The 23513-nt window shown below is 45.8% G+C and overlaps 1 protein-coding gene across 1 annotated transcript; it reads left to right on the top strand.

The window, feature by feature from the left end:
• The first annotated feature begins 381 nt into the window (after positions 1-381).
• On the top strand, positions 382-23308 carry LOC106613137 (sphingosine-1-phosphate phosphatase 2-like). Its single transcript, XM_014215097.2, is given in 6 exon segments — positions 382-1207; positions 9502-9663; positions 13828-14007; positions 21972-22061; positions 22614-22883; positions 22885-23308. Coding segments are annotated over 6 exon segments (1227 nt in total). The 5' UTR covers positions 382-958; the 3' UTR covers positions 23161-23308.
• Positions 23309-23513: the final 205 nt, after the last annotated feature.

Raw genomic sequence — 23513 nt, 5'->3', positions numbered from 1 at the left:
AGATGATGATGTGCAAGTAGAGATACTGGGGTGCAAAAGATCAAAAAGATAAATAACAATATGGGGATGAGGTAGTTGGGTGTGCTATTTATAGATTGGCTGTGTACATGTACAGTGATCGGTAAGCTGCTCTGACAGCTGATGCTTAAAGTTAGAGAAGGAGATATAAGTCTCCAGCTTCAGTGATTTTTGCAATTCGTTCCAGTCATTGGCAGCAGAGAACTGAAAGGAGAGGCGGCCAAAGGAAGTGTTGGCTTTGGGGGTGACCAGTGAAATATACCTGCTGGAGCGCGTGCTATGGGTGGGTGTTGCTATGGTGACCAGTGAGCTGAGATAATGCGGGGCTTTACCTAGCAAAGACTATAACCTAAACCGACATAGGCAATTTGCACCTTGCAGCATTTCCCGTTTTGGGAATATTGCATATGTATTATTCTGTATAAGGCCAAAAGTAGATACTTATTTTATTTGACCCATTAAGTCTTCAGGTTCAATATCACTTATTGAATAAAGGCATATAGCATAACCTTAAGCCCATTTGGCCTCATTAGGCTATATGTTGAACAAAATACTTTAAAAAAGAAAGACACACACGGGCGCACGCACACGCACACGCACTCACACACACAACACACACGCAGGCCCTGCAGATAAACATAGGCTACAATGTTATAGACTATTAGAATACATTGACAATAAAGAAAAAAAAGTTAATATAAGGGTTTCAAAAATAGTGGTTGATCTTTTCACGTAGTCTAAAGGTCGGTGAATTTGTCTGGCTTTATGACAGCTCCGTGCTCCTGGGGTATCCCCCACACACCTGTCAAACCGCACCTGCACTCACAGAAAACACACCTCTGTGTGGGATGAGCCCAAGGGTGGGTAATGCGCTCTGTCTTAGTCTGTATCTGCCAGTCTGTTCCCATACACCTCATAGGCTACTCTTGAGAGAGTTGCGATGCTCAAACTGCTTAAATATCTGCATGGTTCGGAGTTTGTGGCCAAGTTCCAGAGGGCATGTGGTCTGTTCCTCATCGAAGCCGCACATCAGAACGGAAACTGGGTGCACCCTCCGCGGGAGACGCCGCTCATAGACGCGGAAGCACCTCACCAACTTGCTCGACTGCGGTGCGGTAATGGACACGTTATTACCAATGACGACAGCAACTCAAATGACAAACACAAGGAAAATGGATACAGTGTTGGTGTAAGTGTAAACTTTTCTGAGAGTTTGAGTTATTGAGTTGAAGAAACAGAAGAATGTAGGCTCCCACTGGGCAAAAACTGGTTATAATCAATATTGTTTCCAGGTCATTTCAACCCCCAAATGTAATGCGATGATGTTAAAACTGGTTATAATCAATGTTGTTTCCAGGTCATTTCAATCCCCAAATTTAATGCGATGATGTTGAATCAACGTGGAAAACTGATTGGATTTGCAAAAAGTAAAAAGTAATCAATGTAAGAGAATTTTGTATTTTTTTTCACCTAACTTTTAACCTACTGTAAATCCATTGACATAGGCATTGTTTTGTAGATTTTACATTTAATCCACGTTAGTTGACAACTTAACCAAATGTAAATTTAAACAAGATTTTGAATTGATGTATGTGCCCAGTGGGCTATAGGCTACCTTCCCAGGGCTGGCGTTATGGGCTGGCGTTATGGGCTGGCCTTGGGAAGGTATAGCCTCTATTCCATACCTCCTTGCCCATCCAAATAAAATATTTAAAATGGATCATTTATATGATTGAAACGCACACCAACAGAAGGACTCATCAATCATATAAAGCATCCGAACAAACTAAACTGCAACCCTCTGTCTCAGTTTGCTCCCGAGTGGCGCAGTGGTCTAAGGCACAGCATCTTAGTACAAGAGGCATCACTACAGTCCCTGGTTCAAATCCAGGCTGTATCACATCAGGCTGTGATTGGGAGTTCCATAGGGTGGCGCGCAATTGTTCCACCGTTGTCCGGGTTTGGCAAGGGTAGGTCATATTCAGTTTTAACCATTCGAACACTACAGACAGTTTGGCGAGAAGCCCAATTTTAGGGATGTCTCATGGTCTGACAAACACCGCTGTAGCTCGGCCACCTTCCACTGCAGATGTGGAAGGCCGACATATACAGATGCAGTGGATTGAGACTCAGCCCATGCCGATATCTGGAGCTTAAACTGACATATTTTTCTGGGGATTTATGTATTATGTTACTTAGATTGATGCACAGGTGAATCAATAGACTTAATAATGTAGATGTCTTTGCTATAAAACCCATTTTAAAAAATTGTCCCATGAAAAATACGTGCCCCCCTATGGAAATCAAAATCCTGTCCAACTGATTAATTCTGACAGCGGCCCTGTACCTTCAGACAGGCTTTTCTTGTTAGTCCACCTTTCTTTGATTGAAGGTAGAGATTGCTTACAGATTGTTTATCCGATTTTGCAGTCTTATTCATTGCATTTATTTTGAAGAATGAAACCAAGTAGGCTATGAGTAGTCTAAACAAACAACCCAACATCCGTGTTTGTTTTGAGGTGTTTGTTAGGCTATTCAAATGTGACTTAACATAGCCTACATAGCCTATGACCTGACTTGAGCATTTAGCCTAGGCTATTATTTTGTTTAAGCTACTTTAAACTTAGATACAACAGACATTCAATATCGAAAGCAGTTCCAACCTGATGAGGACCTCTGAAGGCCTTCAAATCAAATCAAATGTTATTGGTCACATACACGTGTTTAGCAGATGTTATTGCGGGTGTAGTGAAATGCTTGTGCTTCTAGCTCCGACAGTGCAGTAATATCTAACAGTTTCACAACATATACCCAAAAGAACACGTAAATCTAAGTAAGGAATGAATTAAGAATATATATACATATATGTCAGAGCGGCATTGGACTAAGATACAGTAACATAGTATAGAGTACAGTATATACATATGAGATGGATGATGCAATATTTACAAACAATTAAAGTGACTAAGAAACCCTAGAATAGTATAGAATACAGTTTACACATATGAGATGAGCAATGCAAGATACGGAGACATTATTAAAGTGGCTAGTGTTTCATTTCCTTAAAGAGGCCAGTGATTCCTAATCTATGTCTATAGGCAGCAGCCTCTGATGTGCTGGAGATGGCTGTTTAACAGTCAGTGGTGTAGTATAGAATACAATACAGTATATACATATGAAATGGATGATGCAATATGTAAACACAATTTAAAAGTGACTAAGATACTGTAGAATAGTGTCGAGTGCAGTTTATACATATGAGATGAGTAATGCTAGATACAGAAACATTATTGCAGTGGCTAGTGATCCATTTCTAAAAGTGGCCAGTGATTCCTAATCTATGTCTATAGGCAGCTGCCTCTGACGTGCTGGAGATGGCTGTTTAACAGTCTGATGGCCTTGAGATAGAAGCTGTTTTTCAGTCTCTCGGTCCCAGCTTTGATGCACCTGTACTGACCTCGCCTTCTGGATGATAGCGGGGTGAACAGGCAGTGGCTCGGGTGGTTGTTGTCCTTGATGATCTTTTTGTTCTTCCTATGGCATCGGGTGCTGTAGGTGTCCTGGAGGGCGGGAAGTTTGCCCCCGGTAATGCACTGGGCAGACCGCACCACCCTCTGGAGAGCTTTGCGGTTGTGGGCGGTGAAGTTGCTGTACCAGGCAGTGATACAGCCCGACAGATGCTCTCGGCTGTGCATCTGTAAAAGTTTGTAAGGGTTTTAGGTTTTAAGACACATTTCTTTAGCCTCCTGAGGTTGAAGAGGCACTGTTGCGCCTTTTTCACCACACTGTCTGTGTGGGTGGACCATTTCAGTTTGTCAGTGATGTGTACGTGAAGGAACTTGAAGCTTTCCACCTTCTCCACTGCGGTCCCATTGATGTGGATAGGGGGGGTGCTCCCTCTGCTGTTTCCTGAAGTTCACGATCATCTCCATAGTTTTGTTGACGTTGAGTGAGAGGTTATTTTCCTGGCAACACACTCCCAGAGCCCTCACCTCCTCCCTGTAGGCTGTCTCATTGTTGTTGGTAATCAAGCCTACTATTGTTGTGTCGTCTGCAAACTTAATGATTGAGTTGGAGGCGTGCTTGGCCACGCAGTCAAGGGTGAACAGGGAGTGCAGGAGGGGGCTGAGAATGCACCCTTGTGGGGCCCCAGTTTTGAGGATCAGCAAATAGGAGGTGTTGTTTCCTACCTTCACCACCTGGGGCGACTCGTCAGGAAGTCCAGGACCCAATTGCACAGGGCGGGGTTCAGACCCAGGGCCTCGAGCTTGATGATGAGCTTGGAGGGTACTATGGTGTTGAATGCTGAGCTATAGTCAATGAACAGCATTCTTACAGATGTATGCTTCTTGTCCAGATGGGATCGGGCAGTGTGCAGTGTGGTGGCAATTGCATTGTCTGTGGATCTATTGGGGCGGTAAGCAAATTGAAGAGGGTCTAGGGTGGCAGGTAAGGTGGAGGTGATATGATCCTAGACTAGTCTCTCAAAGCACTTAATGATGACAGAGGTGAGTGCTACTGGGCGATAGTCATTTAGTTCACTTACCTTTGCTTTCTTAGGTACAGGGACAATGGTGGTCATCTTGAAGCATGTGGGGACAACAGACTGGGATAGGGAGAGATTGAATATATCTGTGAGCACACCAGACAGCTGGTCTGCGCATGCTCTGAGGACACGGTAAGGGATACCATCATACCATCAGCCTTGCAAGGGTTGACACGCTTAAATGTCTTACTCTCGACCACAGAGAAGACAAGCCCACAGTCCTTGATAGCAGGCCGCATCGGTGGCACTGTATTATCGAGCGAAGAAGGTGTTCAGCCTGTCCGGAAGCAAGACGTCGGTGTCCGCGACGTGGCTGGTTTTCCCTTTCTAATCCGTGATTGTCTGTAGAACCGGCTACATACGTCTCGTGTCTGAGCCTTTGAACTGGGACTCAACTTTGTCCCTATACCAACGTTTAGCCTGCTTGACTGCTTTGCGAAGGGAATAACTACACTGTTTGTATTCTTCCATATTCCCTGTCTTCTTGCCTTGCTTAAATGTGGTGGTTCACACTTTCAGTTTTGCGCGAATGCTCCCATCTGTCCACGGTTTCTGGTTGGGGTAGGTTTTAATAGTCACAGTGGGTACAACATCTCCTATGCACTTCTTGATAAACTCATTCACCGTATCGGTATATGTGTCGATATTATTTTCTGAAGCTACTCTGAACATATCCCAGTCCACGTGATCAAAACAATCTTGAAGTGTGGATTCCAATTGGTCAGACCAGCATCGAATAGTCCTCACCACGGGTGGTTCCTTTTTGAGTTTCTGCCTATAGGAGGGGAGAAACAAGATGGAATTGTTGTCCGATTTGCTGAATGGAGGGCGAGGGAGGGCATTATATGCATTCTGGAAGGTAGTATAACAATGGTCGAGGGTTTTAGCAGCGCGAATACAACAATCAATATGTTGATAGAATTTCGGGAGCCTTTTCCTAAAATTTGCTTTGTTAAAATCCCCAGCTACAATAAATGCAGCCTCAGGATATATGGATTCCAGTTTGCATAAAGTCCAGTGAAGTTCTTTGAGGGCCGTCGTGGTATCCGCTTGGAAGGGACATAGACCGCTGTGGCTATTATTGACAAAAATTCTCTCAGGAGATGGTACGGTCGGCATTTAATTGTGAGATATTCTAGATCGGGTGAACAGAAGGACTTGAGTTCCTGTATGTGTCACGGATGTCGTAGGATGAAGTGGACCAAAAATGCAGCGTGATTATCGTTCCACATATTTTATTGAACTGTGAAACTATGCAATACATACACATAAACTAAAGAACTAAAAACATCAAACCGTGACGCAGAGGTGAAACATACACATACTCAAAATCAATCTCCCACAAACCCAGGTGGGAAAAACACCTACTTAAGTATGATCTCCAATTAGAGACAACGATGACCAGCTGCCTCTAATTGGAGATCATCCCAACCAAAGCCCAACATAGAAATACAAAACTAGAACATAACAACATAGAAAATCTAAACTAGAAAACCCCCCCTGTCACGCCCTGACCTACTCTACCATAGAAAATAACCGTTTTCTATGGTCAGGACGTGATAGTACCCCCCCCCCCAAAGGTGCGGATTCCGAACGCACTTAAAAAAAAAAAAAAAGGGAGGGTTAGGGTGGGTGACTAATGTCTATGGCGGCTCTGGTGCAGTACGAAGAACCTTCTCATCCCGCGGATCCTCCAGCAGGGGAGGCGGCTCCGGTTCGGGATGTAACCCCTGCTCCGCCTGCTGATCCCTCCGCTTTTGTGTCACCGGACCCTGGATCGTCGCCGAAGGACCCGGACCCTGGATCATCACCGGAGGTTCTGGACTGCGGACCGCCGCCGGAGACTCTGGACTGCGGGCCGTCGCTGGAGGTTCCGGACTGGAGGCCGTCTCAGGAGATTCTGGACTGGGGGCCGTCTCAGGAGGTTCTGGACTGTGGTCCGTCTCAGGAGGTTCCGGACTGTGGGCCGTCTCAGGAGGTTCCGGACTGTGGGCCGTCTCAGGAGGTTCCGGACTGTGGGCCGTCTCAGGAGGTTCCGGACTGTGGGCCGTCTCAGGAGGTTCCGGACTGTGGACCGTCTCAGGAGGTTCCGGACTGTGGGCCGTCTCAGGAGGTTCCGGACTGGGGACCGTTGCTACAGGCTCCATGCCATGGATCATCACTGCAGGCTCCGCGCCATGGATCACCACTGGAGGCTTTGTGCCATGGATCATCACTGGAGGATTCGTGCCATGGATCATCCCTACAGGCTCCGGGCCATGGATCATCCCTACAGGCTTCTTTCCATGGATTATCACTGGAGGCTCCGGGCCATGGATTATCACTGGAGGCTTCGTGCCATGGATCATCACTACAGGCTCCGGGCCATGGATCATCACTGGAGGCTTCGTGCCATGGATCATCACTGGAGGCTTCGGACCATGGATCATCACTGAGGCTTCTTACGTGGAGCCGGAACAGGTCTCACCGGACTAGGGAACGTCGCTGGAGGCTCCGGACTGGGGGACGTCGCCGGAAGCTCTGGACTGGGAAGGCGCACTGGAGGCCTGATGCGTGGGGCTGGCACAGGAGGTGCCAGACTGGTAACACGCACCTCAGGGCGAGTGCGAGAAGCAGGAACTGGGCGTACCAGGCTGGATAGACTCACTGGAGGCCAGGTACATGGAGCAGGCACAGGATATACTGGGCCGTGGAGGCGCACTGGAGGTCTCGAGCACAGAGCTAGCATAACCCGTCCTGGCTGGATGCTTACTTTCGCCCGGCAAATGCGGGGCGCTGGCACAGGATCCACTGGGCTGTGAGTACGCACTGGCGGCACAGTGCGCAGAGCCGGCGCAGGATATCCTGGACCGAGAAGGCGAACTGGAGACTAGGAGCGCTGAGCTGGCACCACCCTTCCTGGCTGAATGCTCAACCTTGCTCGGCAAATGCGGGGCGCGGGCACAGATCGCACCGGACTGTGAATGCGCACATGCGACAGTGCGCATCACCGCATAACACGGTGCTTGCTTAGTCACTCGCTCCCCACGGTAAACACAGGGAGTTGACTCAGGTCTGAACCCTGACTTAGCCAATCTCCCCGTGTGCCAGCCCCTCCCCCCCAATTGTTTTTGGGGGCTGCCTCTCGTGCTTGCCTCATTGCCGTGCTAGTTCCTCATCTCGTCGCCGCTCTGCTCTCGCTGCCTCCACCTGTTCCCATGGGAGGCGATCCCATCCAGCCTGGATCTCCTCCCACGTCCAGGATCCCTTGCCGTCCAGGATGTCTTCCCAGGTCCATGTCTCCTGACCACGCTGCTTGGTCCTTTTGTGGTGGGAGATTCTGTCACGGATGAAGCGGACCAAAATGCAGCGTGATTATCGTTCCACATATTTTATTGAACTGTGAAACTATGCAATACATACACATAAACTAAAGAACTAAAAACAACAAACCGTGACGCAGAGGTGAAACATACACATACTCAAAATCAATCTCCCACAAACCCAGGTGGGAAAAACACCTACTTAAGTATGATCTCCAATTAGAGACAACGATGACCAGCTGCCTCTAATTGGAGATCATCCCAACCAAAGCCCAACATAGAAATACAAAACTAGAACATAACAACATAGAAAATCTAAACTAGAAAACCCCCCCTGTCACGCCCTGACCTACTCTACCATAGAAAATAACAGTTTGCTATGGTCAGGACATGACAGTATGTAATCACAGTTACACCATAAGTCATTAATCATAAAACATATAGCTCCATCCTTCTGCTTCCCAGAGAGATGTTTGTTCCTGTCGGTGCGATGTACTGAGAAACCAACTGGCTTTACCGTGTCAGACAGTATATCTTGAGAAAGCCATGTTTCCGCGAAGTAGAGTATGTTACAATCCCTGGTGTCTCTCTGAAAATAAACTCTCACCTTGAGCTCATCAATTTTATTATCCAGAGTTTGGACATTAGCGAGTAAAATACTCGGGAGCGGTGGGTGGTGTGCATGCTTCTTAAGTTGGACCAGAAGACCGCCTCGAGTACCTCTCCTTCTCCGGCGTGGTTTTGGGTCAGCATCCGGAATAAGTTAGATTGCTCTGGGGAGAGCAAACAAGGGATCCGCTCCAGAGAAGTGGTAATCCTGGTTGTAATGCTGGAAGTTCTGGTGAGTTACCGCCACTCTAATATACAATAGTTCTTCCCGGCTGTGTGTATGACACAAAACAATTCTTGAGCTAATAACGTAAAAAATAGACATAAGCAAACAAAATACTGCAGAGTTGCTTAAGAGCTAGTCGCGATGCTGTCATCTCTGTCGGCGCCATCATGATGAAGCTGGCGCGGATGAGGATGATGTCACAACTGGATCAGACGTGCTTCTGTTTCTCTTTTCCCTCCATCACACATTGGCGGTCCTGATGGTGACTCCCGGAAATGGAAGTGCCTAAAACATGTTTGTGAAATTATTTTCCAAAAGACGAAATATTTTTCTAAATTGAAATCAGAAGTAAACTGCCATTCATTGCTTTTCATAGGCTATCCATGTGACTCGTGAGATAAAGACTTCAACTGACAACGCTGTCCAAAAGCTGGAGTTGATAACAATGCTCCATGGTCTATTACGAGTCTGCTCCTGCTAACTTGTACAAGTTGTACAGGTCGAGCCGAGGCCATAAACAAATAGTTAATATGTTCATTTGAGGCTACAAGTGGTTATCTTGTTCAGCATATAGTTACAGAGGAGTGAAAATGATTGGAATGACAATGACCTGCAATGAGCCTCCTTTTGTTATTATACTGTAGGCTACTCTGCTTTTACACTGTGAATGAGTGGCAAAAAAACGTTTACTGTAATTAATAAGGTTTCCCTCTTTTTCTAGTCTCAGATATCCCTGATCTTACATTGTGGGAGGCAACCTGTTTGTCTAGAGAGACTACTAACTCTGTACCCACCCACAGGTGTCTGCTAGGCCCCAGTATGAGGTGAGGAACCGGCTGCTATACTTCCTGTTCCTGGTGTCGGCCAGGCTGGGTCACGAGTTCTTCTACATCACCTTCCCGCCTTGCTTACACTGGAACCTGGACCCCTTCCTCTGCAGACGCCTTGTCAACATCTGGACCGTAAGTCACGTGGTTACAAAAAGAGAGAAAATATCTATGTGAGTAAGTATGGTTTGAAGAACAGAGAAGGTACCAAATGGAACCATATTCCATGTATAGTGGGCCCTATGTGACCTGGTCAAAAGAGTTGACTATATAGGCCCCTACTTTTGACCACAATATAGGGATTGGGGTGCCATTTCGGATGCAGACAGTCTTCTCTGCTCTTCAAACCATCCTCCCAGACATAAATATTTTATCTCTCTCTTCCACTGCTACCTATTAAATTCACACCTGCGGTTTCATTACAGAAAATAAATGTTTAACTGGAAATACCCACACCGATATGGTATACCAAAGCAGCGTCACAGACTGATGCCTTGCTTGAACATCCCATACAATCTCATGTTTTATCATGTGTGTAAGAGAGAGAGTGTGTGTGAGACAATGAAGCTCTTCTTCTCCTTCTCCCTCACCTCCTCTCACCCCTTACCTCTCTCTGACCCAGCCTTTCATCCCTGTCCCCCTTACCCCTCTCTGACCCAGCCTTTCATCCCTGTCCCCCTTACCCCTCTGACCCAGTCTTTCATCCCTGTCCCCCTTACCCCTCTCTGACCCAGCCTTTCATCCCTGTCCCCCTTACCCCTCTCTGACCCAGCCTTTCATCCCTGTCCCCCTTACCCCTCTCTGACCCAGCCTTTCATCCCTGTCCCCCTTACCCCTCTCTGACCCAGCCTTTCATCCCTGTCCCCCTTACACCTCTCTGACCCAGCCTTTCATCCCTGTCCCCCTTACCCCTCTCTGACCCAGCCTTTCATCCCTGTCCCCCTTACCCCTCTCTGACCCAGCCTTTCATCCCTGTCCCCCTTACCCCTCTCTGACCCAGCCTTTCATCCCCATGTCCCCAGGCCACAGGGACCACAGGGGCCAGGTGGACTGGTGCTACAGGGTGAAGGGACAGGCAATAGAACAGAACAGGAGGGTCCTTAAATGACTCAACCATTGTGTTATAACTGTTTATTACTGAGTTATAAACATCTAATAATGAATCGTTTATACTCATAGATCATCCATGTTCCTGCATCTAGGTATGCTTTGACCATGAAGCTCAAACACACACACACACACACACACACACACACACACACACACACACACACACACACACACACACACACACACACACACACACACACACACACACACACACACACACACACACACACACACACACACACGCGCGCACGCACGCACACATACATACACACTCTGATTTGAGTGGCAGTGAGTTTGTGTGCACTCTGTGTCCTTTCCTCCAGTGCAGGTGAATGCCCTCTGAGCGACCTGACAATGTTCTGCCCCAGGGGAGGAATGGTTTGGAAAGTGAACTCTGAACACCCAGCAACCTGTAAACTCCAACACACATGCTTGCTTGCTCACACACGCACGTACGCAACCACGCACATATGTGCACATGCACACACACACACACACACACACACACACACACACACACACACACACACACACACACACACACACACACACACACAGTCTGTTTTATTGGCCTCATCATTGCTTTGAGGATCTCTCTCTATAGGAACCATTTGGTCAGCCCTGCACTTGTAAAGTCCTCTTATTGTGAAGCTGGTGTTTTCTAGGGTTCACACTGTCCCCTCACACACACACACGCACGCACACACACTCGTACGCACGCGCACACACTCCTCCTCGTTGATCACAACACGCACCTTACTTACAGGGTAACACACATCTTTTCTTAATGATCATAACTAACATCACTGAATTACAGACTGACCCTCTCCACTCTGGTCCTCTTCCTGAATCATGCTGTATTGACAGGACTTACCATAGCATTTATTACCTACTCAGAAAACAAACCAACTACTGTATGTGTTCTCCCCCTGTAACCAGTCTGATCACTAGAAATAAACTTTAATTTCGGACATTTGAAAAGGTCCCCAGAATGTCGATATGCCTTCCTCTGCGACCCCCCCCCCAAACCCCCAAAAAATATAACAACAATTGCCCAGCACTGGGCGTGAACTTGTGTGATGCTCAGACTTAGAGTGCACTGCTTAGACCACTGCACCACCAAGTTTACAATGCTCTGTTAAGCTGTCACTTCATGATAGTTGTTTTTTATTATGTTGTTTTAAGCCTTCCCCAAACCATAGCCCTAACCTCAACCCCTCATAATCAATGCCTAAACTGTTACCCTTTGAGTGGTTTCTGTTTTAACCCTGTAACTACGTGGCATTAATAAATATATACTTTCATTCATAATATATCAGATTTCGAAGGGAAACAGCCCATTTCTCCTTTCCCAGCACCCTCCCATGTTGATCAAAGTCCAGAGTGACACTGGGTCCGATCAATACTCTCATTCATTCAGCTAAATCTGCACTGCTGCTATCTGTTCATGACCTGGATCATCTGTAACTCATCTCTTCATGTGATGGTGACTGGCCAGTCCTTTGACGTGGCACCACACAAAGAGCCTAATGTATTGGCCCACCGTATAGGTTGATCTGAGGACAGTACCAGTGAGATTGATATGATCGGTGGTCTGTTGACAAGGGCAGGGTATGATATTATTCAGGTTCAGATTCAGCGTGTTTAATAGTCACATGTGCAGAGTTGCAGGTGTGATTGCAGGGTACAGTGAAAATCTTAGGCTCCGAGCTCCAACATGCAGGACTAAGTGAAAAAAAAAAATGGTCATAAAAAACAACAACAATATAAACAGAAATAGCACTATATATTTCAGAACTGTAGCAGTGATGAATAAATAAATGTTCGTTGGGGTGGAGGCAGAGTAAATGGTGCCCATGTCTTGGAGGCAGTAGCATCAGGGACAGTATTTCTTCCGAGGGAACAAGCCACCTGTAAACTCCAACACACATGCTTGCTTGCTCACACACACACACACACACACACACACACACACACACACACACACACACACACACACACACACACACACACACACACACACACACACACACAGTCTGTTTTATTGACCTCATCATTGCTTTGGGACAGTATTTCTTCCGAGGGAACAAGAGGCTGTTTGCTAAAATGGTAGTGACTTTCTTCCCTCCTTCCCTCCCTCCTTCCCTCCCTCCTTCTTCCTCTTCTATTCCCTCTCTCTTTCAGTATTAATCTCTGGTTGCTATGTTAACCATGAGGATAAGAAGCCTGTAGGCAGTTTTATCTCTCATAGACCATGGTTACTGAAACACTCACTGATTATAGTGTTCCCATCCTGTTAATAGGAATAGTCACCACCTCTATATCTTTCTTTCTGTCGCTCACATACTCCTTCCTACCCTCTCTCTCTCTCTCTCTCTCTCTCTCTCTCTCTCTCTCTCTCTCTCTGTCTCTCTCTCTCTCTCTCTCTCTCTCTCTCTCTCTCTCTCTCTCTCTCTCTCTCTCTCTCTCTCTCTCTCTCTCTCTCTCTCTCTCTCTCTCTGTCTCTCTCTCTGTCTCTCTCTCTGTCTCTCTCTCTCTCATTAAATATAAAAGGCAGAGCTAAATACAACTCCAACCAGGGTGGAGGGGCAGCCCCCGTGTCCCACTTGCACCGTCTCCTAAGGATGTGTAGTAGACAGTCAGTGTGTACTCAGGTTATACAACTGATGTACAACGCATATTTGTTCTGCACAAACTCTGTATCACTAAAATATCAGTTGTTTCACAACCATTGTCAAAGAACCTGAGTGTGTACAGGGCCTAAGTGGAGTGTGTCTGTGTTCCTGTAGGTGTAGAGACAGTCACCCTCAACTGAAGACACTGTCAGCAGCTCATGGCTGTATTTGATTCTTAAAGTAGATTGTGTTACTGGGCAACTGCAGACTCGGCTCTGTTTATAGAAGTGTGTCTTGCATCTTGCAAACTGGTTGCTACAGACTGAATGATTACTTATTTATAGGATACTGTGTGGCCATTCTTAATGGAGCATTGAACAGTCAGGTTTGATTCATACATTACAATGTTTTTGATTTATTCTTTCCACAGTAAAAGTGTAGAGTTCCATCCAATCAATCAAATGTATTTGTATAGCCATTATTACCTCCCCTCCGCCTCCTCTTTTCCGGTCCTGTCCTCTCCTCTGCCCTCCTTTTCTCCTCTTCTCTCTTCTCATTCTCTCCTCTCCTCCAGATGGTTATGTACATCGGCCAGGCCCTGAAGGATGTGCTGAAGCTGCCACTCCCTCTATCGCCCCCGGTGGTGAAGCTGGAGAAGCGTGTGGACGCTGAGTATGGCCTTCCCTCCACTCACGTCATGGCCAGCACCGCCATCTTCTTCACCCTACTCCTCAGCGCCCCTTCCAGGGTTCAAGTGAGGCCTATGCAGCACCCTGAGCCTCTTGGGTCCCCTGCCAAGCTTCTGCTACTCAGTCTTGGGTGAGACTCATCGCTTGCTCACTCCCCTGGGACAAGGCCTGTACAGAACTATAGATGTAAAATAAATATGGAGAGTTTGGTGCCAACATAGTTACAATGCTACAATGCTCACTAACAGGGATGTAAACACATTTGTGCACAATATTTGAGAGAAATAAGCTTTTTGTGCCTATGAAAAATTTCTGGGATTTTTTTTATTTATTTCAGCTCATGAAACATGTAACCAACACTTTAATGTTGCATTTATATTTTTGTTCAGTGTAGTTTGCTGGACACTGTACAGCCTTGTCTGAAAAAATGACTTGCCTCTAGACCTTCAGTGTATGCAGATTTGAAGGACCTGAAATAGGTGTAAGCATCTCTGTTCAGGGGGCTTGTCTCTCCTGAGTCCTTGAGTCCTGACCCTGACTGCCCTTCCTGGCAATGTGGTGGGAGGGGCGGAGTGGCCAGTCACCATCAGACACACTCCACAGCTGCTTTGTTCCTCTGATAGACTAGAGTAAATGACTGTCAATCTCTCTCTCTCTCTCTCTCTCTCTCTCTCTCTCTCTCTCTTCTCTCTCCCTCTCTCTTCTCTCTCTCTCTCTCTCTCTCTCTCTCTCTCTCTCTGTCTCACACAGAACAATCAATCAATCAGCTACTCAAACAACACCAGCCTCAGATACAGTGGTAGTGTACTGCAGTGGTGACTTAGTTTCTGTTTCTGAGAGGGTACATAGCTATAGATGTTTAGTGGTCTGAATGGCCTGAGGCGATCTCTTAGGTTCTGAGGGGTGAAAGGTCAGGACAGTCAATCACAGTGGCCCCTCCATCCCAACATCCTTTGTGTCCATTCAGAGTCCATTCTTCATTAACTTCTTCTGAAAGGCCCCCCAACTGCAAGGGAAAGGAACAGACACAAGAAAGAGAGAGAGAAGCAGGGAGGGAGGGAGGGGGAAAGGAGAAAAGGAGGTCAATGAATACACATGACATAGGCTCTCTTCACTGTCATTGAAATGGAGGGAAACAAAAACACAAATGGGTAAATGATATAAAAGGATGGAGAGGGAAGGGAAGATGGACAGAGACAGTTGAAAAACAGAGGATGTCTTTAAGGCAGTCCATATGTCAAAGTGGCAGAATAGATGGATGACAGATAGAGGATGTAATTGTCTTAGGGGGATGTAGATGGATGACAGATAGAGGATGTAATTGTCTTAGGGGGATGTAGATGGATGACAGATAGAAGATGTAATTGTCTTAGGGGGATGTAGATGGATGACAGATAGAAGATGTAATTGTCTTAGGGGGATGTAGATGGATGACAGATAGAGGATGTAATTGTCTTAGGGGGATGTAGATGGATGACAGATAGAAGATGTAATTGTCTTAGGGGGATGTAGATGGATGACAGATAGAGGATGTAATTGTCTTAGGGGGATGTAGATGGTTGACAGATAGAAGATGTAATTGTCTTAGGGGGATGTAGATGGATGACAGATAGAAGATGTAATTGTCTTAGGGGGATGTAGATGGTTGACAGATAGAGGATGTAATTGTCTTAGGGGGATGTAGATGGTTGACAGATAGAGGATGTAATTGTCTTAGGGGGATGTAGATGGTTGACAGATAGAAGATGTAATTGTCTTAGGGGGATGTAGATGGATGACAGATAGAAGATGTAATTGTCTTAGGGGGATGTAGATGGATGACAGATAGAAGATGTAATTGTCTTAGGGGGGATGTAGATGGATGACAGATAGAGGATGTAATTGTCTTAGGGGGATGTAGATGGATGACAGATAGAAGATGTAATTGTCTTAGGGGGATGTAGATGGATGACAGATAGAAGATGTAATTGTCTTAGGGGGATGTAGATGGTTGACAGATAGAGGATGTAATTGTCTTAGGGGGATGTAGATGGTTGACAGATAGAGGATGTAATTGTCTTAGGGGGATGTAGATGGATGACAGATAGAGGATGTAATTGTCTTAGGGGGATGTAGATGGATGACAGATAGAAGATGTAATTGTCTTAGGGGGATGTAGATGGATGACAGATAGAAGATGTAATTGTCTTAGGGGGATGTAGATGGTTGACAGATAGAAGATGTAATTGTCTTAGGGGGATGTAGATGGATGACAGATAGAGGATGTAATTGTCTTAGGGGGATGTAGATGGATGACAGATAGAGGATGTAATTGTCTTAGGGGGATGTAGATGGATGACAGATAGAGGATGTAATTGTCTTAGGGGGATGTAGATGGTTGACAGATAGAAGATGTAATTGTCTTAGGGGGATGTAGATGGATGACAGATAGAGGATGTAATTGTCTTAGGGGGATGTAGATGGTTGACAGATAGAAGATGTAATTGTCTTAGGGGGATGTAGATGGATGACAGATAGAAGATGTACTTGTCTTAGGGGGATGTAGATGGATGACAGATAGAGGATGTAATTGTCTGTAATTTTTGTAATTTTCTAGCCCGGCTGATTTGTAGGGGTCCAGATTTTGCAGCTCTTTCAGAACATCAGCTGACTGGATTTGGGAGAAGGAGAAATGGGGAAGGCTTGAGCGAGTAGCTGTGGGGGGTGCAGTGCTGTTGACCACGGTAGGGGTAGCCAGGTGGAAAGCACGGCCAGCTTATTGAAATTCTCAATTATAGTGGATTTATCGGAGGTGACAGAGTTTCCTATCCTCAGTGCAGTGGGCAGCTGGGAGGAGGTGTTCTTATTCTCCATGGACTTTACAGTGTCCCAGAACTTTTTTGAGTTTGTGTTGCAGGAAGCAAATTTCTGCTTGAAAAAGCTAGCCTTGGCTTTTCTAACTGCCTGTGTATATTGGTTTCTAACTTCCCTGAAAGTTGCATATCACGGGGGCTGTTCGATGCTAATGCAGAACGCCACAGGATGTTTTAGTGTTGGTTAAGGGCAGTTAGGTCTGGAGAGAACCAAGGGCTATATCTGTTCCTGGTTCTAAATTCCTTGAATGGGGCATGCTTATTTAAGATGGTGAGGAAGGCATTTAAAAAAAAATACCAGGCATCCTCTACTGACGGGATGAGGTCAATATCCTTCTAGGATACCCGAGCCAGGTCGATTAGAAAGGCTTACTCGCTGAAATATTTCAGGGAGCGTTTGACAGTGATGAGTGGAGGTCGTTTGACCGCTGACCCATTACGGATGCAGGCAATGAGGCAGTGATCGCTGAGATCTTGGTTGAAAACAGCAGAGGTGTATTTAGAGGGCAAGTTGGTTAGGATGATATCTATGAGGGTGCCTGTGTTTACGGCTTTGGGGTGGTACCTGGTAGGCTCATTGATCATTTGTGTGAGATTGAGGGCATCAAGCTTAGATTGTAGGATGGCTGGGGTGTTAAGCATGTCCCAGTTTAGGTCACCTAGAAGCACGAGCTCTGAAGATAGATGGGGGGCAATCAGTTCACATATGGTGTCCAGAGCACAGCTGGGGGGCAGAGGGTGGTCTATAGCAGGCGGCAACAGTGAGAGACTTGTTTTTAGAGAGATGGATTTTTTAAAGTAGAAGTTCAAATTGTTTGGGTACAGACCTGGATAGTAGGACAGAACTCTGCAGGCTATCTCTGCAGTAGATTGCAACACCGCCCCCTTTGGCCGTTCTATCTTGTCTGAAAATGTTGTAGTTAGGGATGAAGATTTCAGAGTTTTTGGTGGACTTCCTAAGCCAGGATTCAGACACGGCTAGGACATCCGGGTTGGCAGAGTGTGCTAAAGCAGTGAATAAAACAAACTGAGGGAGAAGGCTTCTAATGTTAACATGCATGAAACCAAGGCTATTACAGTTACAGAGGTCATCAAAAGAGAGCGCCTGGGGAATAGGAGTGGAGCTAGGCACTGCAGGGCCTGGATTCACCTCTACATCACCAGAGGAACAGAGGAGGAGTAGGATAAGGGTATGGCTAAAAGCTATGAGAATTGGTCGTCTATGACGTCCAGAATAGAGAGTAAAAGGAGCAGGTTTCTGGGGGCGATAAAATAGCTTCAAGGTATAATGTACAGACAAAGGTATGGTAGGATGTGAGTACAGTGGAGGTAAACCTAGGAATTGAGTAATGATGAGAGAGATATTGTCTCTAGAAACATCATTGAAACCAGAAGATGTCATAGCATGTGTGGGTGGTGGAACTGAAAGGTTGGATAAGGTATTATGAGCAGGGCTAGAGACTCTACAGTGAAATAAGCCAATAAACACTAACCAGAACAGCATGGACAAGGCAAATTGACATTAAGGAGAGGCATGCTTAGCCGAGTGATCTTAAGGGTCCCATGAGATTCAGACAGCTAGCCGGGCCATAGGTAGCAAGCGGGCAGAAGATGGAGGGAGGTCTGTTTTTAGCCACCTCGTGCGTTTCCGTCTGTAGATTAGTGGGGTTCCGTGTGGTAGAGGGGACCAGTCCAATTGGCAAAATAGTTATAGTTATAGTGGCCCAAGAAAATTGTCCGATAGACCTATTCAGATAGCAGCCGATAAGACAGCTAACGATTAGCGGGCCGCAGATGGGCGTTCAGGTTACGTCGCGATGGAGGGGCCAGTTGGATAACTCCCTCGGGCAGATAACGTTGGTAGTCCAGTCGTGAAGGCCCGATGGGGCTCCGCATCGGCAGTAAAACGGGTCCGGATAGGTGATTGTAGCCCAGGAGTGGCTGATCGAACTCTTCAGCTGGCTAGCTCCGGAATAATTGATGTTAGCTCCGGGACCGACGTTAGCCAATAGTCACTCGGGTAGCAGCTAGCTAGCTGCAAGATCCAGGTGTAGATGTCCAGAGCCTGCGGTAGAAATCCGGGGATATGGAGAGAAAATAGGTCCGGTATGCTCTGGTCTGAGTTGCGCTGTACAAAACTGGCGATAGCTTTTTGAGCTAAGGGATAGCTGATGACCGCCAACCGTGGCTTGCTGAACTCTAATGTTAGCCAGTGAACTGGCCAACCTCTGGCTAACCTCTGGCTAGCTTCTGTTGAGGATTTCAAATTTCAGATTTGAGGTAAATAATACTTTTTTTAAATTGGTGAGGCGGGTTGCAGGAGAGTGTTTTGAGGTTGAGTTTTTAGAAGAAAAAATATATTAAAAAATATGTGAAGAAAAGATGTAAATATATACAGTGGGGGAAAAAAGTATTTGATCCCCTGCTGATTTTGTATGTTTGCCCACTGACAAAATATGATCAGTCAATAATTTTAATGGTAGGTTTATTTGAACAGTGAGAAACAGAATAACAACAAAAATATTGAGAAAAACGCATGTCAAAAATGTTATAAATTGATTTGCATTTTAATGAGGGAAATAAGTATTTGACCCCATCTCAATCAGAAGGATTTCTGGCTCCCAGGTGTCTTTTATACAGGTAACGAGCTGAGATTAGGAGCACACTCTTAAAGGGAGTGCTCCTAACCGCAGCTTGTTACCTGTATAAAAGACACCTGTCCACAGAAGCAATCAATCAATCAGATTCCAAACTCTCCACCATGGCCAAGACCAAAGAGCTCTCCAAGGATGTCAGGGACAAGATTGTAGACCTACACAAGGCTGGAATGGGCTACAAGACCATCGCCAAGCAGCTTGGTGAGAAGGTGACAACATTTGGTGCGATTATTCGCAAATGGAAGAAACCAAAAGAACTGTCAATATCCCTCGGCCTGGGGCTCCATGCAAGATCTCACCTCGTGGAGTTGCAATGATCATGAGAACGGTGAGGAATCAGCCCAGAACTACACGGGAGGATCTTGTCAATGATCTCAAGGCAGCTGGGACCATAGTCACCAAGAAAACAATTGGTAACACACTACGCCGTGAAGGACTGAAATCCTGCAGCGCCCGCAAGGTCCCCCTGCTCAAAAATACATATACATGCCCGTCTGAATTTTGCCAATGAACATCTGAATGATTCAGAGGACAACTGGTGAAAGTGTTGTGGTCAGATGAGACCAAAATGGAGCTCTTTGGCATCAACTCAACTCACCGTGTTTGGAGGAGGAGGAATGCTGCCTATGACCCCAAGAACACCATCTCCACCGTCAAACATGGAGGTGGAAACATTGTGCTTTGGGGGTGTTTTTCTGCTAAGGGGACAGGACAACTTCACTGCATCATTTGACGGGGCCATGTACTGTCAAATCTTGGGTGAGAACCTCCTTCCCTCAGCCAGGGCATTGAAAATGGGTCGTGGATGGGTAAACACACAGCCAAGGCAACAAAGGAGTGGCTCAAGAAGAAGCACATTAAGGTCCTGGAGTGGCCTAGCCAGTCTCCAGACCTTAATCCCATAGAAAATCTGTCGAGGGAGCTGAAGGTTTGAGTTGCTAAAAGTCAGCCTCGAAACCTTAATGACTTGGAGAAGATCTGCAAAGAGGAGTGGGACAAAATCCCTCCTGAGATGTGTGCAAACCTGGTGGCCAACTACAAGAAACGTCTGACCTCTGTGATTGCCAACAAGGGTTTTGCCACCAAGTACTAAGTCATGTTTTGCAGAGGGGTGAAATATTTATTTCCCTCATTAAAATGCAAATCATTTAATAACATTTTTGACATGCGTTTTTCTGGATTTTTTTGTTGTTATTCTGTCTCTCACTGTTCATATAAACCTACCATTAAAATTATAGACTGATAATTTCTTTTTAAGTGGGCAAACGTACAAAATCAGCAGGGGATTAGAAATACTTTTTTCCCCCACTGTATATACATGGGACACGACAAGACGAAGGACAAAGACGTCTGACTGCTACGCCATCTTGGATAAGATGTTTATGGGGATGTAGATGGTTGACAGATAGAGGATGTAATTGTCTTAGGGGGATGTAGATGGTTGACAGATAGAGGATGTAATTGTCTTAGGGGGATGTAGATGGATGACAGATAGAAGATGTAATTGTCTTAGGGGGATGTAGATGGTTGACAGATAGAGGATGTAATTGTCTTAGGGAGATGTAGATGGATGACAGATAGAAGATGTAATTGTCTTAGGGGGATGTAGATGGATGACAGATAGAGGATGTAATTGTCTTAGGGGGATGTAGATGGTTGACAGATAGAGGATGTAATTGTCTTAGGGGGATGTAGATGGATGACAGATAGAAGATGTAATTGTCTTAGGGGGATGTAGATGGATGACAGATAGAAGATGTACTTGTCTTAGGGGGATGTAGATGGTTGACAGATAGAGGATGTAATTGTCTTAGGGAGATGTAGATGGATGACAGATAGAAGATGTAATTGTCTTAGGGGGATGTAGATGGATGACAGATAGAGGATGTAATTGTCTTAGGGGGATGTAGATGGTTGACAGATAGAAGATGTAATTGTCTTAGGGGGATGTAGATGGATGACAGATAGAAGATGTAATTGTCTTAGGGGGATGTAGATGGATGACAGATAGAGGATGTAATTGTCTTAGGGGGATGTAGATGGATGACAGATAGAGGATGTAATTGTCTTAGGGGGATGTAGATGGATGACAGATAGAGGATGTAATTGTCTTAGGGGGATGTAGATGGATGACAGATAGAAGATGTAATTGTCTTAGGGGGATGTTGGGAGTTTCTTGCTTCCACCATCATAGTCTGACAGTCCCAAGCTGATGAGGTTTTCAGATCATATCCATCATTTATTAGATTATCAGAGAATGTCTCATCAGAAAGTTGTGTATTTTGTAGTAGTGTGTGTGTTTGTGTGTGTGCACTCACACACGTGGGTACCCACGTCTGAGTCAGTGGAGGCTGCTGAGGGGAAGAATGGAGAGAATGGAATGTTATCAGAAACATTGAAACCGTTTTTGATACCATTCCACTCCAGCCATTACCACAAGTCTGTCCTCCCTGATTAAGGTGCCACCAACCTCCTGTTGTCAGAGTGTGATTTGTGTGTACCTCTATTTTCTGTCCACAGTTCCAGTTTGAAGTGGGTCTGCTTGTGGCGGGGGTGCTGTCTGTGTTGGTGTGTCTGAGTCGTCTGTGCACAGGCATGCATTCCGCTCTGGTAAGTCTCTTCTGCTGCTCTGCCCCGACAGTACTGTATAAAGTAATGTATAAAACATTCAGGCCCAATGCAGGATGTATTATTCATACTGTATGTCTGGCTGGCTGGCACTCTTAGCTAGGGGGACCTGCCTTTCACTTTGACACTCATCATGCCTTTACATAAGAATAAGTAGTTCATTATGACCGGTAAAGAGTATTTGGAGTAAATATGAGATAATTAGGTTCCAGAGCAACACTCTGACCAGAGGAGGCTGGTGAGAGGAGCTATAGGAGGACAGGCTCATTGTAATGTCTGCAAAGAAAGAAATGGAACGGTATCAAACATATAGAAACCACATGTATGACTCTGTTACATTCATTCCATTCCAGCCATTACAATGAGACTGTCCTCTTATTGCTATTCCCACCAGCCTCCTCTGACTCAGACTAGCACTTCATCACCATAAAGACCACATCACCCTTCAATCAACTATGAATACATCTGTCTAAGCAGTTACAAAAATGTATAACATACATGTATGTATATACTCCCCCTCCTTGCTGGTTTCAGGACGTGATCTGTGGTGCTCTAATCTCAGCCACATTAATGTTGGTCACCTATCCATACTGGGAAACCTTCAACTGGCTCCAGTTCACCTCCCCACTCTCCCTCGTCGGGGCATTGGTACTGGCTCTCTTCCTGAGCTGCACCTACCCTGAGCTGGGCCATTACACCACCACGCGGGGGGACACCACCACCATCCTGGGGGTGGGTGCAGGCTGTTCTGTGGGCTACTGGGTAAATGAAAGGCTGGGGAAGACATTTGAGCCCCAGGTTGGTGCTACCCATACCCCTGCCAGCACTGACACTGGGTCGCTTAGCCCTGGCCAGCGCCCGCTTTGTGGTGGGTGTCGTGGCGTTGGTGGCGACTCGACAGATAATGAAGACAGCCGGTCTGTGGGTGCTGTGCACCTGGTATGGAGTGTCAGTCAAAGACATAGACGCCAGGAGAAGGAAGGAGATCGAGGTGCCGTATAGATTCACCACCTCTACATCTATAGGCCGGGTCCAGTCTATTCTGGTCAATAGACTGTTCATAGTACTGGGACTGCTATGACCCAATGCTTTTATGAACTGTTAAAATACAGTGCCTTGCGAAAGTATTCGGCCCCCTTGAACTTTTCGAACTTTTGCCACATTTCAGGCTTCAAACATAAAGATATAAAACTGTATTTTTTTGTGAAGAATCAACAACAAGTGGGACACAATTATGAAGTGGAACGAAATTTATTGGATATTTCAAACTTTTTTAACAAATAAAAAACTGTACAATTGGCCGTGCAAAATTATTCAGCCCCTTTACTTTCAGTGCAGCAAACTCTCTCCAGAAGTTCAGTGAGGATCTCTGAATGATCCAATGTTGACCTAAATGACTAATGATGATAAATAGAATCTACCTGTGTGTAATCA

Source organism: Salmo salar, chromosome ssa09 (genome assembly GCF_905237065.1).
Source record: "Salmo salar chromosome ssa09, Ssal_v3.1, whole genome shotgun sequence".
Taxonomy (NCBI): domain Eukaryota; kingdom Metazoa; phylum Chordata; class Actinopteri; order Salmoniformes; family Salmonidae; genus Salmo; species Salmo salar.
Note: the sequence above shows the minus strand (reverse complement) of the source record. Positions and strands in the feature narration are given on the sequence as shown.